Source organism: Stegostoma tigrinum, chromosome 1, assembly GCF_030684315.1.
Source record: "Stegostoma tigrinum isolate sSteTig4 chromosome 1, sSteTig4.hap1, whole genome shotgun sequence".
NCBI classification, from domain to species: domain Eukaryota; kingdom Metazoa; phylum Chordata; class Chondrichthyes; order Orectolobiformes; family Stegostomatidae; genus Stegostoma; species Stegostoma tigrinum.
This window is the reverse complement of record NC_081354.1, coordinates 61584233-61602819: the sequence shown is the minus strand read 5'-3', so window position 1 is coordinate 61602819 and position 18587 is coordinate 61584233. Positions and strand designations below refer to the sequence as shown.

General features: G+C 40.3%; 1 protein-coding gene across 5 annotated transcripts in view; it reads right to left on the bottom strand.

Moving 5' to 3' along the window:
• The window catches only part of egf (epidermal growth factor), a 132666-nt gene that overhangs the window by 87616 nt on the left and 26463 nt on the right, over positions 1–18587 (bottom strand). For all 5 annotated transcript variants that reach the window (XM_048538328.2, XM_048538337.2, XM_048538356.2 and 2 more), the window contains 2 exons: positions 13127–13326; positions 4219–4400 (listed from right to left, as the gene is read on the bottom strand). In XM_048538328.2, coding sequence (XP_048394285.1) covers positions 4219–4400; positions 13127–13326 — 382 coding nt within the window. The remainder of the gene's footprint in view (positions 1–4218; positions 4401–13126; positions 13327–18587) is intronic.

The following is an 18587-nucleotide window of genomic DNA, read 5'->3' as shown; positions in this document are numbered from 1 at the left end:
ATGTGAAAATATGTGATCTTACCCACTTTGGTACAAAGTTTGAAAAACAAGCATGCTAGCTAAATGGTCAGGGATTGAGGGGCTCTGAGTTGCAGAGGGACCTCCATGAATTACAAGTTGTTGGTATGCAGCTGCAGCATGTGGGTGAGAAAAGCAAGTAGAACGTTATTGTTTATTGAAAGGGGAATTGAATACAAAAGTAGGGAGGTGATGTTTCAGTTCTAATGACCACTGATAAAACCACATCTGCAGTAATATGTGTATTGGTAATCTCTCTACGTAAATGTTTTGGACGCAGTTCAGAGAAGTTTACTCAACCAATACCTGGAATGGGTTATCTTATGAAGAAAGGATAGATAGGCTGAACTTGTATCTGTTGGAGTTTAGAAAGGTTAAAAGTGACTTGATTGATGCATACAAAACCCTGACAGGACTTGACAGGGTGGATGATTTGTCTAGTATATCAAATTGAGTGATATCGTTTGAAAAGAAGGGGTTCTCTCATTTAAGACAAGAATAAGAAGAACTTCTTCTTCCTAGTGGATCAGAAGCCAATTGGAACTCTCTTCCTTATCATCTACAGCAAAGCAGCCCACTTGACTGACGCCACATTCACAAACATTCGCTCGTTCCACATTGATGCTCAGTATCTAAAAATGCACTGCAGAAATTTTCCAAGGCTCCTTAGGCAGCACCGTCCAAATTCATCACAACTTCCATCTGGAAAGGCAAGGGCAACAGTCACATAGCTATACCACCACCTGCAAGTTCCCCTCCAAACCACCCACCATCCTGACGTGAAATTATGTTGCTGCTCCTTCAGTGTCACGAGGTCAAAATTCTTGAAGTCCCTCCCTCGTGGCATTGCCTACAAACTCAAAATGGAGTGCAGCTCAAGAAAACAACACACCATGCCTTCTCATGGGCAACCACTCAGGGACACCTAATGCAGACACAGCCAGTGATGCCCACATTCTGTGAATGATTAGTTTTTTTTTAGAAAGCCACTCTTGGTCAAATACAAAATTAAGGTCATGTGCAGGCACTCACCTGACCTCTGGAAGATAGTGCTTTGTCCATGTTTGAAGCAAAGCTGTAATGAGTTCAAGAGCTAGGTGGCCCTTGCGGAACACAAACTGGGTGTCACTCAGCAGATTAATAATGAGTAAGTGTGGCTTGAAAACACTGTTAATGACACTTCCCAACACTTTCCTGACTGGTATGTTCACATGTCTGCTTTAGAGCATCAGTTCCTTCTTATCAAGAGATTTCAGAATGCCTTTCTTCTTTCTCTTTTCTGTTCTGTGTGCCATTTTTAATGATGCAGTTCATTGGTAATCAACATAGTGCACATTAGTTAAATGGGCATGAATTAAGGTTGAGTTGGCATGGGAGGTATAAGAGACAATGATGTTGGTTTGGGGCATGACTTGGCATTAATTTGGCATAGGGAATATAAAGCACAATAGGGAATGAAGGGGGCACAGAAGAAACATGGTGGAGGGGCATGGCTTAGACCTCTTTAACTTATTTCAAATGTATTCCAAATTTTAAGAATACTCCTCTAAGTAGCTACGAGTCATGAATCACGAATAAACAGGCCTGAACATTAAAAATGCAGGAAACTGGGAGATATTTAGGTCAGGAGTTCAGGGTGTGGGTTTGTCACCTCTATCCTGAAACAGTGAAAACTGTTTAGAACCAGGAATGGGATCAAGAGTCTCAAAATTAGGTCCCATCTACCGTTTGTAAATGCTCTGGACTCCACACAAATCCAGGCCTGAAATGTTCTCAAATACAGGATAAGTATTTGTGGAATTTCTCATCAAACTTCAGAAATGTTTATTAGAAAGGTGGCACATGCAGGCAAAATTTTAGCTTTTATTTTCTGTCGGTAGTTTTATGAGCATCATTTTTCCCCCACTAGAAAACTGTATTCCAGGAAACCTTAACCTAAACCCTAATCTATGATACGTCACTCAGTGGGTTCCGTGCTATGTCCATCTTGAAGTAAGATGTTGTTGAACAAAGAGGGAATGAATTATCAACATAAAAGAGTGTATGGTCCAACGTGATAAAAAATGGAAAGAAATTTTTATGCTTTGAAATAAGCTAAGGTAAACAAAGGTTGGGCATTAACATTGTAAAAGAATGGAAGAGATGGCATTTATATAGTGCCTTTCATGTGCTCAAACTACTTCACAGCCAAAATGTTCTTTTGTAGATAAACAAGACAGACACACTTGTACTTGCAGGGGTCTTCAAACAGCCATAATATAATTGACTAGTTAGTAAATGTTCAATAGTATTAGTTGAGGGTAAATTTTAATTGGAATACCAGAATTTGTCTTTCAACAATGCAGTGGGGTAAATTTGTTCACCTGAAAGTACACGAAGAGCCTAATAAAACAGAAAGGACTAGTGTTTAGTTTAAGAATAATCTGAAGGTGATCATTTACAGCAAGAAATGAAAAAGAATAAGAATGATATCAGATGTGTATAATAAAAAGGAAGTTTACAAAACGCTTTGTTTATTGTGCAGTAGTATCTATGCCAGTGAAAGAGGGAGAAATGGCTGAGATCAGGCCAGCTGAAGAGATGTTAAGTCTAAAATCACATCCATCAGCTCTTCAGTGTGGAATCCCAGTCACTCAGAGCTGGGATGAGATCTTCATGAAGCTTAAAAGAAGCATTCCTTCACACATCAGTCCCCAGATGTGAAAATCATTACAGAAGAGAGGCATTCTTCTCAATACGTTTTTCATCATCGCTGCTATTTAGAACATCTTTGGAAAAATTCCAGTAGTCTGGAATTTCTATGAGATTCTTTTTTGATATCCTGGTTTCCTTGTTGGGAGGCCAAGTGAAAGAATACAAATCACCCTTTATACAAATTGCACACAAATAATTTATTTCCATTTTGAATCTGCCTTACCCCAACCACCGATATTTTATATTTTATCATCATATTTTAGGTTAGGTGATACTTGTCAAAATGCATTGGAGTGAAATTTCAACTCAGTGCCTGAAGCAGAAAGCTGGTGCTGGGGATCAATGGCCTATTCTAAAAGTTGTTTGATCGATTTTGTACCAAAGATCAATGCAATTGTTAAGCCTGGGTGTCAACATAAAATAGGAATAGAACGTCTATTCTATTACTAAATTCAGCCCTGTGAAACCTAGGCTGAGGAATGAAGCTATACACCAGGCCATATATGGTATGGGATAAAAGGGGGCCAATACTTCCTTTTTATTGTACTGGATAACATTTATATCTCTAATGTTAACTATCCTTTCAAAAATTAGATTGTCAATCACTGAGAAACTATAAGTGTTTAGTGGCACCACTCAGTGCTCAACTAGAACTGCCCAGATTCACTTCCTTTAGGGCCGTCCTCATCAGCAGAGTGTGAGAGATAATGAGTATGTGAGAGAATGTGAGAGCAAGATACAAAGCTTTTACACCATCACTCTCGCTGGTTCAAAACTAAAATCCTCAGGCATTAACATTGAAATATGTTTGCAAAAATGTAATTTAGGAGCAGAATCGAGCTCCTCAACTCTGCTCCACCATTCAATGAGATCATGGCTGATTCATATTTCCCACATACCTCTGTCAATCTTTCACCTCTTGCCTATTAAAGCTAAGATGGTATGCTATTCCACAGTTACATACAAACATATAAACGATAACCTCAGCCTCTGATCCACAGGGCTGAATTTAGTAATCTCTGCATTCAATCTCAGTGGCAGGTGTTGATTGAACTCACCCTCAGCCACCAAATAGTCCCATAAGAATTGACCAGTGGACTTCTTGGCTTGACACACGCCTCACCACTGACGCCCTGCCTGCCAGAAGCTGCTGCCCGTTCACAGGCCATTAGCTTCTTCAGCCTGCAGATTATCATCCAGCACTTAGGCAGTGAAGGCATGAGCATCTGTAATGCTGAGTAGATGAGTGGACTTTCTATGGGAATTCAGGATGTGGGTTCTGGTGAGAAGGGAAAATCCCATCCAAGACTGTCTCATTGAGAGAGGTTCACAAAACTTGCGCACTCTTATCTCTTAACTTTTAGGACAGAGCTTTCCTGGAAATGTTTCCTTCTAACAGGGTGAATGAATCTAAAGGGTGATATCTGCAACACAGAGTCATTCGATTTACTGTGCATTACATATTTGGAAATTCTAGATAGTGAAAAACTTTAACCAGAGTCCTACCCTTCTTCTGGATCGACTGCTACAACAGTGGGAAAGGTCAGTTCTTTCAGCAGGATCTTGGAGTTCTTTCCATTTAAGTTTGACATTTCAATGGTTCCTTTCCTTTGATTGGTCCAAATGATGGTGTTGTGCAACCAATCTACAGCAAATCCCAACAGACCTTTCCCAACAGCCCGTACATTCTGTGATGCAAAGAAACAGGTTCATTATCCTTTGATGACCTCTTAGAAAATAAAGTAAAACAGATTGTATGAAAGTAATGCATCTTTATTGGTGTTTAGGCCAACTAATGTATTATTAACCAATTGTTCCTTACAATGGTAATCCACCTTTGGTGGAGACTTTTCAGCATAAGTATCAATCCTTAAGTTACGTTAAATATCAGAGACAGTAAGAACTGCAGATGCTGGAGTCAGAGATCACACAGTGTGGAGCTGGAGGAACACAGCAGGCCAGGCAGCATCAGAGGAGCAGGAAAGTTGATGATTTAGGTCAGATCAGAAATGGGAAAGGGAGACAGGAGCTCTGAAATAAATAGAGAGGAGGGATGGGGCTTACAAGGCAGGTAGGATGGTGATAAGTGGATGCAGGTGGGGATTGGTCAGTGAGGTGGGAGGTGGATAGGGGATAGGTGGGAGAGAAGATGGACAGGTTATGTTGGTTCAAGGAGGCGAGGTTGAGAGAGAAGGTTGGTCATGGGATGAGACTGAGGGTCGAGATTTTAAAACTGGTGAAATCCACGTTTAGGCCACCGGGCTGCAGGCTCCTGGAGTGAAATATGAGGTGATGCTCCTCCAGTTTGCGGGTGGCATCATTGTGACACTGTATGAGGCCTAGGATGGACATGTTGCCCAGGGGGTGGGGTGGGGGGCTGCGGTTAAAGTTGTCGTTTGTCAGGAACAGAGTGCAGGTGCTCTTCCAAACGGTCTTTGAGTCTCTACTTGGTCTCACAGATACAATCCAACTCCACAACCAAAGTTATATATCCCCTCCCCACCCTTATCTGCCTTTCATAGAGACTGCTCTCTCAATGACTCCCTTGTCTGCCATACACCCCACAAACACCAGCACCCCCGGCACCTATCCCTGCAACCGCAGGAAGTGCTACACCTACCCCTGCACCTTCTCTCCTCACCTACATCCAAGGCATGAAACAAACCTTTCACATCAGACAGATGTTCACCTGCACATCCATCAATGTGGTCTACTGCATTTGCTGCTCCTAACGTGGTCTTCTCTACATCAATGAGACCAAGCAGGGGCTCAGAGACAGCTTTGTAGAGCATCTGCGCTCTGTACGTGACAAACGCAACACCTTCCAGTCACAAACCCTTCCAAGTCCCCCTTTTCACTCACTGGGTGACATCTCCATCCTGGGCCTCCTCCAGTGTCACAATGACACCAGCCGCAAACTGCAGGAGCAGCACCTCATATTCCCGCTGGGAAGCGTACAACCCAATGGCCTCAACATGGCTTGCACCACTTTTAATATGTTCCCATCTGCAGCCTCATCTTGACCAACACTCCCTCTCATCCCCACCTCCTTGAACAAACACAACCTGTCCATCTTCTCTCCCACCTATCCACCCCTCCCACATCACTGACCAATCTCCACCACTCCCTACCTGCACTCACCTATTACCATCGCCTACCTTCCCCAGTCCCACCCCTTCTCTCTATAAAAATTACCCACATCCCTTGCCCCTCCCACTCCCTATTCCTGAGGAAGGGTCCTGACCCAAAACATCAACTTTCCTGCTCCTCTGATGCTGCCTGGCCTGCAATGTTCTTCCAGTTCCATACTGTGTTAAATATCAGAAACATTTAACAAAATAGTTTTTTCCATAAAATTGCAATTGGCTACATTCATGTTAGTATGACACACACTATGACAGTATTTTAGGAAGCATATCGAATTTTGTTGAACGTTCTTAATTGCTATAGCAACAGGATAGACCTAGTGGGAATAAAATCGCCTTCAGTGAAAAGGAACAAAACCGATCATGGTAATCCGAGATTGCATTTTTCAATACATTCTCACTTTTATGCCAAGTGCTGATTCCTTATTCTTACTTTCACTGAAGAAAAGTTTACCCTCAGTGTCTTCTTAAATTGGATTTTTCTCGAATAGTATTTGTAGAATAGTATAACAATAGATTTATGCTCCCAATGTGGAGACATGAATACTATGTATCAGAAATTCAAACAAATGTGTCCCACAGTCTATGGGTTTTTCATCTGCTTCAATAGACAATTAAAAACATATACCCTAACATGTTGATCTATAGTGTAAACTGCTAAAATTATCTGTCTAGGATCAGCATGAGCATATCCAAAATCTGAATCTGAAACTCTTAACTAGTTGATACTATACCTTCATTAGATAAAAAAAATCTGTACAGTAATAGCTTCATTAGAAAAAAATCTACACAGTAATAGTTCCTATTTCAAAAACCTTTTGCTCTTGTGTTCTGTTTCTTTCTGTTATTTTCTATGGCTTTGTTCAATTCTTTTCAATTTATTTTAGAACTTTCAACTGTACTCCTTTCTCACCCCTCCTGGCAACATACATAAACTGTGACATAATTTAATTAACAAACATATGCCTCAGGTTCACCTAAGCCCAAATGGAGTCTTTACGTATAATTCAGTACCTTCTCAGTCAGAAACAAGTTTAAGAAGTACCACCGATTTATATTGATTGGGACAAAAGTACTTCTAAAATTTAAAAGCTCATTAGTCTTTTCATCTGTGTTGGTGGTGGTAATGTTGGGAGATTGGGAGAGGTGATGTGTGAGGTAAAATAGCACAGATTTGGAAATGACAAACTGAAAAACAAACAAAGCTGAAATTTGGCTGGAGATAAATGGAGTGGTCTCCACAAAGTAGAATCTTTGGACAAACAATGAAGCAATATTAAAATCTGAGCACATGTTCCATAACTTATGAAGTGGATATGTTGCTGTATGTGGAGTCTGTGAAGAAAGTTGTCTACTTAAGCAGTTAGTGCATTATTCCCACAGCACAGCATGGTGCTCTCCTAGCAGGAGGTAGCCAACAACATTAAAGTTTGGCAAAATACTTATAGAACGCAGGATGTGCCAACATATTCAAAGACTCCTCCCACTCTGGTTATAATCTCTTCCAACCTCCTCCATGGGGAAGATGTAACAGAAGCTTAAGCACATGAAACAACAGACACAAGAACAGCTTCTTCCCCGGTGTTATTAGACTTCTGAATTTTCCTTTCAAATTTTAAATTTAGTGTTTATCTCTTTAATCATTTAATCAATGTTGCACACCTTCTTTGCAGCTGTAAGACTGTATTCCTCACTCTGTTCCATAGCTCCTTATGCACTTTGTATGATATGATCTGCCAGTACTACAAGACAAAAGCTCTAGGTCCAAAACGTCAGCTTTCCTGCTCCTAAGATACTGATTGGCCTGCTGTGTTCATCCAGCTCCACATCTTGTTATCTCTTAAACTTTTCACTGTACCTAGATACATGAGACAATAATAAATCAAATCAAAATGATACACTACAAGAAACTTGCCAAAAGAAACTATGCTACACTGTTGCATACCAGCTAGATGACCCAAAACTGTGACTCATGAAGGCAAGCTTATCAACCTGATTCATACCTGTTGCTGCACTCTACAAAGTTTTCTTGTTTTGTTGCCTATTATACATAATTATACTCTCGTAGACCAGACATTCAATGTGGTATTAAGAATTGTAAACCTTGCCACACTCACACATCAAAATATGAATGCGCACATCAAAATGCAACAAATCAATCTAATTTGATAGCCAGTGTAGGTGTCAGACTGAGAAATTGTCAGTGACCCACTCATGAGGAAATACAGTAATATGTGAATCCACTAGATGGTCACATTGTGTTATGTGATAGTAAAAGAGGTGAAAGTGCTGGCCATCTCAGGCACAATTATTTTCATGTGTAAGGAACATATCAATTGATATGACAGAGCCAGCCATTACAAGCAGTCTTTTGGTAAGGTTCCCTCAGTTTGCTCCAGATGGGGCATGTCAAACCAGGTGAGGAGAGGAAAACTAACTCCTCTTCGAAATTCATTAGCCCCCTCGGTTGTATGCAACAAAGCTGGCTTCAGAAAAGGTCTTTCCCATTGTAGGCACTCTTCTTCTAGGCCCAAATGAACTTGCATTTCAAATGAAGTCAAATTAATCATGTTTTCTTGAAGTAAAGAAAAGACTATTTCTTAATTATGAAAAGCAAGGAGAAATATTAATGCCATACACCAATACTCAGATTTGAAACAAGAAATGAACCTAAGAAGGAAAAATATTAAAACAAAAAGAGATATACCAATCAGTCTCAGAGCTGCTTGTGAAGAGCAGATAGCTGAATGTTATAGCCTCTGAAGTGGATGACGTCGGTCACATTGATGTTGGTAGTTGAACAGTCAATTTCAAGATTTTTGGCATTGTAGGTTGATTAACATTCTTTTGCCCTGATTCCTTTTGGCTGTGGCTGCTGACCAGCTGGTTTATAACACTCAGAGTGAGAGGTTTCTTCTGTGGTACTGGCTCCTTTTAATTGGATGGTTACTTGACCACAAGTCCTAAGTGTGAGGGAGTGTCTTTTCCCTTTACCTACTGTCGAACGTGTAGCTTATGGCAGTCATCACAGCATAGGTGACCTTCGTTGTACACTAGTCCAAAGCTGAGGATGTCAGACCATGAACACACAGAGACCACTAATTTTTGCCCTGATTATTATCGTGTCCCTGGAAGGGTAAAACACAAAGATCTCTGAGGAGATGGCTCTCTGCTGCGAGGTGTTTGGGTAGTCAGCCTCTTGTTATCTCTTCCTTTCTAGATAACCTTTTGAAATTTCTCTGACTCTGTACAGGTATGACATTCCAGAATTTCTCTCCAGACTGCCACCAAATTTATTTTCACAGGCATTTTAAAAATCAAGTGTTGTGATTACACCGCCCTTGCACGGCAAATGAAATAGGATTCATTCTCACTTCATTAGAAAAAGGACAAAATTTAAAATCAAACAACAGACACAAGTACATCCACATTCACCCCCCCTGGACTTGGTCAGTTATATCTCTTTAATTCGAAATACTTCATCAATGATCTTCCCTCCATCATAAGGTCAGAAGTGGGGATGTTCACCAATGATTGCACAATGTTCAGCACCATTAGTGATTCCTCAGACACTGAAGCAGTCCATGTTCAAATACAACAAGATCTGGATAATACCCAGGTTTGAGCTGACAAGTGGCAAGTGACATTCGCGTCACACAAATGCCAGGCTATGGCCATCATCAATAAGAGACAATCTAACCATTGCCCCTTCCATCACTGAATCCCCCACTATCAACATCTTGGGGGTTACCATTGACCAGAATCTCAATTGGACTCACCACATCAACAGAGTGGTTATAAGAGCAAGTCAGAAGCTGGGAATACTGCGACGAGTAACTCACCTCCTGACTCCTCAATGCCTGTCTGCCATCTACAAGGCACAAGTCAGGAGTGTGATGGAATACTTCCCATTTGCCCAGATGAGTGCAGCCTCAATAACACTCAAGAAGCTTGACACCATCCAGAACAAAGCAGTCCACTTGATTGGCACTACATCCACAAGTATCCACTCCCTCCACCACTAACGCTCAGTAGCAACAGTGTGTACTATCTATAAGATGTACTGCAGAAATTCACCTAAGATCCTCGGATAGCACCTTCCAAACCCAGGACCATTCCCATCTAGAAGGACAAGGGCATCAGATATATGGGAACACCATCAACTCCAAGTTCCCCTCCAAGTTGCTCAACATCCTGACTTGGAAATATATTGCAGTTCCTTCACTGTCACTGGGTCAAAATCCTGGAATCACCTCCCTAATAGCATTGCGGGTAAACCCAGAGCAGGGGGACCTCAACCTTTCAAGAAGGCAGCTCACCATCACCTTCTCAAGGGCAACTAGGGATGGGCAAGAAATGCTGGCCAGCCAATGATGACCACATCACAAAAATGAATAGAAAAAAATACTGAGTCCATCTAGATTCTACCCAGGGCATCCGCAATCAAATCTGATCCCTGGCCATGATATGGTATTTAAATGTTATGGCTGAAGGAGCACACTCCAACAGAACAACCTGATTTTCTGTGTCTTAAAGCTATCTGCAAAAATTAATGCATTGTGGTCAGTATAGACTGTGGTCTCTCTGCATCTATTTCAGACCTTTATCTCAAAGTAGTTGAGAGCCAAAAAGAAGTAGATTTCCCTCTCTACAATTGGGTACATTTTCTAATGTTTGTTTAGTTTTTTAGAGAAATACCCGATTGGTCTCTTTATTCTAAATTAGTTTTTATGGGTCACCCCATGCTACTTATAACCATAGTTTCTTTAAATGCTTGGTTAGTGTTAGAGCAGCAAGCACAGGCTTGTGTGTTAAAATGGCCTGCAGCTTTTTTGAAGAACTTTGTCATTTCTGAGTCTACGTTGCCCTCACTTCTTTCTATCGTAACACAGTTATTTGGTGAAATTTTGGGATGAACTTCCAGTGGAATCCATACTTTCCCAAGAACCTGGTGATTTCCTGCTTTGTATTAGAGATGGAGATCTGTGCTTCTACTTATACCTTTGCAGTCTTTGATCCATTCTTGTCCTGAATAACTCTCTTGTGCCTGACCGAACCAGTTCTTTCTGAGGCTGGCCAGTGGGACAGTTGACTGTACTTTCTGTATAGGCCATCCACTTTCTCTAAATGCATTTCCCACATGTATACTAGAGGTCATATTGGGACACTCTCCAATTAGCCACTATCTGGCTATCAACTTTTGGAAGGTAGCTGGGGTATTTTAGAGTCAAAACGGCATGACTCAATACTGGGATAACCCAGACAGAGTCACAAAGGTGGAAATTTTTTTCATGCAGAAAATCCAGGAAACTTGCCAAATCTCCTTGAGTAAATTTAACTTGGTAATGTAGACTGATTTACAGCCTCTGTCCGTGCAATCTTCCAGCCAGGGAATCAAGTAGGAATCAGCTCTGGTCACTGCATTAATTGCCACTAATCAATGCAGAGCCTTTTGGAGCTGACTGGCTTGCCAATGAACACGACAAGGGTGTTCCAGCTACTGCAGCTAGGTTCTATTTGTTGGCATTTCCTCATGAAGTTAATCTCCCCCTGAACCTGAGCGAACCCCATTTAAAATTTTGGGATTCCTGGTTTATGGCCAAAATTCTAATCTTGAATGCCTCGCTAAATCATTTAACCCTGAGGATCAGGTCTTTTAAATCCTCAAAACCAACTTCCCATGCTTCTACTCGGAATGCACTAGCATCAAATGTGGACTTTTTTTTGCAATGCAAACTCAAGAAAGGCTTTTTCATATTTTCTCTTTTAAAAGTTGGTTTCAAAGTGCCAATTTCTCATTCATCCGTGAGTTCAAATCACTAGACAAATTAATATGATCTATCACCAGGCACAGAATCAGCATTGGAACCTGAAACAAATTGTGTAACTTTGTCTGTGAGAGCTGGTCATAACAGACTCATTCCCAGCTAAGGGCCAATCTATGGTTGTGAGGCCCTGTGAATTGCAAGTTAACTGCATGTGGCTTTGCTGCAAAATGGCAAGGATCTGGCAGCCTACTCCCGGCTAGAGCAAGCTGAAGCTTGTTGTTTGGGAGGAAAATGTGTGATATTCTGTAACTGTGTCTTGGCGCTTGCTAATCTTTTTGCAATGCTTTATTTCTGCTTAAGCAGCAAATTCCATGTTTTAAGTCAATTCAAAAACAAAGCCACGCCAAAGGTGTGAAAAATAAAAGATCTCACAAAAACATTCCTCATAAATAATAAGGTTGTCAGAAGTATAAAACATCATCTAAAAAAAACTGTTCAAAATACACAGACCAAATCTGTACTCAAGCTTCTACACCCATGTGGCATCTAGTGCTCATGATCTAAATGAACCCACTAAAAATAAAAGAACAAATCTCGGCTAAATTCTGCAGGCTCATGTCACCAGCTTATTAAAAGGCTTTTTTGCTTCAAACCTGAGGTTGAGAAGAGTTCAGTCTAACATTCAAAGGCAGTAGGTGAAAACACACTGCTTTTTTTATTTATTCAAGGGATGTGGGCATCTCTAGCTAGGCCAGCATTTACTGCCCAGGGGACAATTAGGAGTCAGCCACCTTGTTCTGGGTCTGGAGTCACGTGTCGACCAGTCTAGGCAACGATGACAGATTTCCTTCTCTAACAGACATTAATGAACCAGATGGGTTTTTCCCGACAATTGAAAATGGTTTCATGGTCATCATTAGACCTTTTCTTCATTGAATTCAAATTCCATCATCTGTCCTGGTGGAACTTGAATCCAGGTCCCCAGAACATTAGCTGAGTTTCTAGATTACTAGTCTAGAGACACTACAACCAGGCCATTGCCTCCCGTAAGCTAGCAACAACAAAGAAGTGTCTTTCCCAATTCTGTGAGCACCTTGTACATCCACATTTCTCTGAAAAGCTCAGTAGATGCATAGTAGTCACTTACATAAATCAGTAGCATCAAGTTTCAAAATCGTGTCATTCCTTGGAGAAATGAATTTGTGTTGGATGTTGAATTTTCAGGATTTTATACAGTATGTACCTTCTCGAAAATAGGCTTAATTATTCATTTCATTTCATTGCTAAGCATAGCAGACGTGCCTTTCTTATCATTTGAATTTATTGGAAATTATTTCTGACTGCTCTGATAAATGTTAGTCGAAATCCATAGACTTTGGTTTACTTTCATTCTGTGAAACTACCTCAAGTTTCATCTGAACAGCATATGACTATTTGAAAAGGACTAGGGTTTGAAAGAATAAAGCCTTAAGAGACGAACTTTCACTTCTATGCACCTACCTCTCTTTTTGTGCCATTTATAAAGGCCCGTTGTATCAGGCCTTTCTCCATAGACACCCAATAAATTCTTCCATTCCTGTAGTGGAAGTCCAACAGGACTGATATCCCAGAATTGGTCACGAGCTTCTGGTGGTTAGGTCCCTCTATGTCAATCTTGAATATTGCATTGCCATGGCTGAAGATGAGGTATGGTGATGGAGCTTAAATAAATCAAAGCATATAAATGTATGAGCTGAATCTAAGCACACACAACAGGGGCCAGGAATTACTATTGATGCTAGCAGCAACTAACTCCATTATTTTGGATTATTGAATGCAATATTTACAATATGGTCTGATACAAATTTTCTTGTTATTTATCATGTTGTTTGAAAAGGCTCTTTGGTTTACCTTCTGCAAATTACTACACTGAAGAGATTCATTAAGCTAGGCTATCGCTGCCATAACTGGGATTTAAGTAAATATGACCCATGTAGCGAAGCTAATACATTGCTAATTTGAAACCTGTAACATGTACGGAACTCTAATGATATTGATTAGCAAGCTCCACTTCACTGAAAAGAGACCAGGAAAACTGGACTGATAAAAATTGCAAATGATGCACAAGATGCACAGTCTGTTCAAGTTACTGACTAATTCGAACCAACTACTGAAGAACTATTAGGGAGATCAGTGCCTTTTGGGTATTTCAAATACAAGATTGCATTAGGCTGTTATGTGTCAGGATTGTGTCTTGAAGTTTAAGTAAAATGGACAGAGGAAGAGGGCCATATAATGTCTTCTGATGATAACAAGCCTGTGTGGTTTTTGCTAAAGATTAAAGAAGGGCCAAATTCATTTTACTGGTAAGATGATGAAAGATGTTCATGCTTAGAAATAATGAACAAAAAAGCCTGTGTTAATGCTGATAGTCTCCAAAGTCCCAGGAAAGTGCTCGAAAAGTCGTTTGCCAAATGATTACACTTTAATGTTTCGATGTAGATTCAAGATAGAGGTGATTGTGAGTTTAAAGGATGGCTACCTAACATTTCTGCCTTGATGAAAGATCCATTTTCTTTACATTGCTGTGGGGATGGGCTTGAAACAGGAATGATCCAGTAGAAACTATTGTAGGACTGGACGATAGGTTTATCATGTTAGCAATAAAGTATGGACTATCAATTTTTAATACACGTAATCTGGTTTAATATGAGAGACCTTCATGGACTAAAATGTATTTATAAAAGAAAAAGCATGGACCTAAAATAGCTGCAGTGATCATATGACCACAGGTTGAGGCAAGCTCAAGGAACAAATGTGGAATAAACAAAATCATTTGAACTGAAATTATCATTTTAGCTAAAAGCATTGAAATCAGTTTACAGAGTCAAGCATCAAGAAATTCACATCTTCTGTTTTAACTTGTATCAACAGTTGCACATATTGAACACAGAACATAGAACATAGAACATAGAAGATTACAGCACAGTACTGGCCCTTCAGCCCTCGATGTTGTGCCGACCTGTCATACCAACCTGAAGCCCATCTAACCTACAATATGCCGTATACGTCCGTATGCTTGTCCAATGATGACTTAAATGTACTTAAAGTTGGCGAATCGACTACCATTGCAGGCAAAGCGTTCCATTCCCTTACCACTCTCTGAGTAAAGAAACTACCTCTGACATCTGTCCTATACATTTCACCCCTCAATTTAAAGCTATGCCTCCTCGTGCTTGCCGTCACCATCCTAGGAAAAAGGCTCTCCCTATCCACCCTATCTAACCCTCTGATTATTTTATATGTCTCAATTAAATCACTTCTCAACCTTCTTCTCTCTAACGAAAACAGCCTCAAGTCCCTCAGCCTTTCCTCGTAAGACCTTCCCTCCATACCAGGCAACATCCTAGTTAATCTCCTCTGCACCCTTTCCAAAGCTTCCACATCTTTCTTATAATGTGGTGACCAGAACTGTACGCAATGCTCCAAGTGCGGCCGCACCAGAGTTTTGTACAGTTGCAGCATAACCCCTGGGTTCCAGAACTCGATCCCTCTATTAATAAAAGCTAAAGCACTGTATGCCTTCTTAACAACCCCGTCAACCTGGGTGGCAACTTTCAAGGATCTGTGTACATGGACACCGAGATCTCTCTGCTCATCTACGCTACCAAGAATCTTACCATTAGCCCAGTACTTTGCCTTCCGGTTACTCCTACCGAAGTACATCACCGTACACTTGTCCGCATTAAACTCCATTTGCCATCTCTCAGCCCAGCTCTGCAGCTTATCTATGTCTCTCTGCAACCTGCAACATCCTTCTTCACTATCCACAACTCCACCGACATTAGTGTCGTCTGCAAATTTACTAACCCATCCTTCTGCGCCCTCATCCGGGCCATTTATAAAAATGACGAACAACAGTGGACCCAACACCGACCCTTGCGGTACACCACTAGTAACTGGTCTCCAGGCTGAACATTTCCCATCAACCACCACCCTCTGTCTTCTTTCAGCAAGCCAATTTCCAATCCATACTGCTATATCTCCCACAATTCCATTCCTCCGCATTTTGCACAATAGCCTACTGTGGGGAACCTTATCGAACACCTTGCTGAAATCCTTTTACACCACATTAACATAAAAGGGTTAACTATATCTATCCAGCTTGGAAAGACAATGGAGCCTGATGTAGGAATCCAAAAATGAAACGTACTTTATGAATTACTTGCCAGGGCCACAGGAAAGGAAGGAAAGAAAATAGATTTTTAAAAGAACTGAAAGACTGGCTTCACTCTTTATCATGTTGGAAGTCAACAATGATGATAAAGCAAACTCAACAACTCTACAGGTTTTACAACTGCTGAGGATGCAAAACATCAACTAAACATCTGTGGTCTCAGGTTCAACTATAAAAACTCAAGGATGCAAAGAACTTTTAAAACTGTGTATTCTTTACCATCCCATTGTACTAGGTACCACCTTTTAAAGTTTTATACTTACTGCTGTTCATGTGTTTGATGCCACATTTTTCCTTGGATCTAGAATGCAATGGAATTCCTTCTAATTTGTTCCAGAAATGCCTGTAAATCCCTGTTTAATTTTGACTAATACTATAATTTGTTCAAGTTTTATATAGCTGAATGCTAAAGATAATTAAAAATATTAGTTGTGGCCAACCAAGAGGGTGAAGAAGAGGGGAACTGATTCATTCCACCTCTCCTGGTCATAAAAGGTATTCCTAAATATATCACCGAACTCGGTTTTCAAGAATTGGCAGGAGAAGTAGACTAAGAAAGAGAAGAGATATAAGATTATAAGCCATGTGCTTATATATCACCACATAAAAATGTAGATAGGAGCTTAGACTCTAATTGAAGAAACAAAGGTCATGAGGGTTTAAAGGAATCTGGAAGATTCACCTAAACTTGGATACATGGGGGAATCTCCAGAATAATCAGCCTCATGAAAGTCAGTTCAAGGAGTAGAAATTATCTGGCTAAAAGGAAAAAGGAACTAAGAATCACTTTGGCCTGGTTCTGGGAGAGTGAAGTGTACATGTAAGAACTGAATATAACCATTAAGAGAAATTTATGGTCATGTTAAGTGAAGAAGCAATTTTGTAGTTTTGAACATGTTACCTATTGAAAGAGTCTTTATTCAATGTTGCCATTGGCAGATGGCAATGCAGCCTCAATGGGCTGAATAACCTACTCCTGTTCCTATATTCCTATGTTGCTTTGAGTTTGGGCTCTGCAGTAAAAACAACTTCTAAAATGAAATCTAGTTGTGCAATTCCATTAAGTTGGCCAACAGGAATTCAAATCTCTTCTTTTAGAAAGTATCAGACAGTATGGGGATCTTAACAGGGGTCAGTAACAAAATCCTACAGTTGCCTTAGAAAGACTTCTTCACCAGATTTACACCAACATGTCTATGCATCTCTCCCTGGTCCCAGGCTAACCATGGCACATTTTCAGTGTCCTAGCAACTCCACTCCTCAAAACCTTTCGTGTTCTGGAATTAAGAAAATTTCCTCGAACGTTTTCAGCTACATTTGTGAAGTTACCTTTTTGGCAATCAATGTAATTTGTTACTGCAGTTAAGCAATTTGTCCAAACTCATCAGTGTAAACAGGAGGGAGACAGCACCAGTTTAATCGAAAATGTTTGTCATGAATGGATACTTTCATCAGAGGAGCATTAGAGTTATGAAACTAAGGAAGTTTTCTGTTGTAGTGTATACTATTGGATTTGCTTGCACCATCCTGTCAGGTATTGCATTCCAGATCATAACTAGTTGCTGTCCAAAGGAAATTCTCATTTCTGCCCTGGCCTTTAGCCTCGCTCATTTATATTGCTGACCTCCATCTGCAATTCTTGTTACCATGAAGTAAAAGCTATTCTGCAACTATGTGAAAGCCACAATACGAACACAATTTAGAACACAAACAGGGCTCAAAACTTTTAAATGGTTTCTCAGAAACCAGTGAATATTTGTTTTTTTGTATGTAGAATGTATATAATGACCTACATAGACTTTCATTAACTGTTACTGCAACAATAGTGCTCAGGGGCAGCAGATAGAATTAAATCAAGCCTTACCTTTAAGCTAGTGCCAGAACTATGTTAGATATCTCAGAACAAGAGGAGGGATTGAGTTAAATGGAGTGTAGAAGAACAAAAGAGGAATATCTTTTCGAAAATATTTATTCATGGCATGAGAGCATCGCTGGCTAGACCAACATTGATTGCTCATCGCTAACTGCTTAAAAGGCAGTTAAGAGTCAACTACATTGCTGTGGGTCTGGAGTCACAAATAGGCCATTAGGACATTAATGAACCACATGGGTTTTTCCAACAATTGACAATGGATTCATGGTCATCATTTGACTACTAATTCCAGTTCTCATTTTCAGTTGTATTCAAATGCCATCAGCTGCCATGACATAATTCAAACCCAGGTCCCCAGGTTATTACCTGGGTCTCTGGATTAACAGTCCAGAGATAATACCAATAGGCTGCCACCTCTCTCACCTATTGAAGCATTTAAAATTCCTACAGGCCCAGACAATTGGATGCAGGGATGATGCTTCTGCTGGACAAGACATCCAGAACAAAAGGCCACAGTCTCAAGATAGGCAGTAAGCCACTGCAGACTGAGATGAGGAGAAATCTTTTCACTCAGAGGGTGGTGTATTAGTGGAGTTCTCTACCAATTAAGACTTTGGAAACCAAGTCACTGTATGTATTAAACTGAGACATATATAGTTTTCCAGAAGCTAAAGGTGTTGAGAGAAGTGTGGAGACAGCAAGAGTACAGTAGTGAGAAAGACGATTATCTATGATGATGTCGAATGATGGAACAGGTTTGGTAAGATGAATGGCCTACTCCTGCTCCTATTTTCTATGTTTCTAAGAAAGTAGCTTAATATAAACAAATTTGATACTTGCAAGTCTACTTATGATATAAGCATCTAATATGT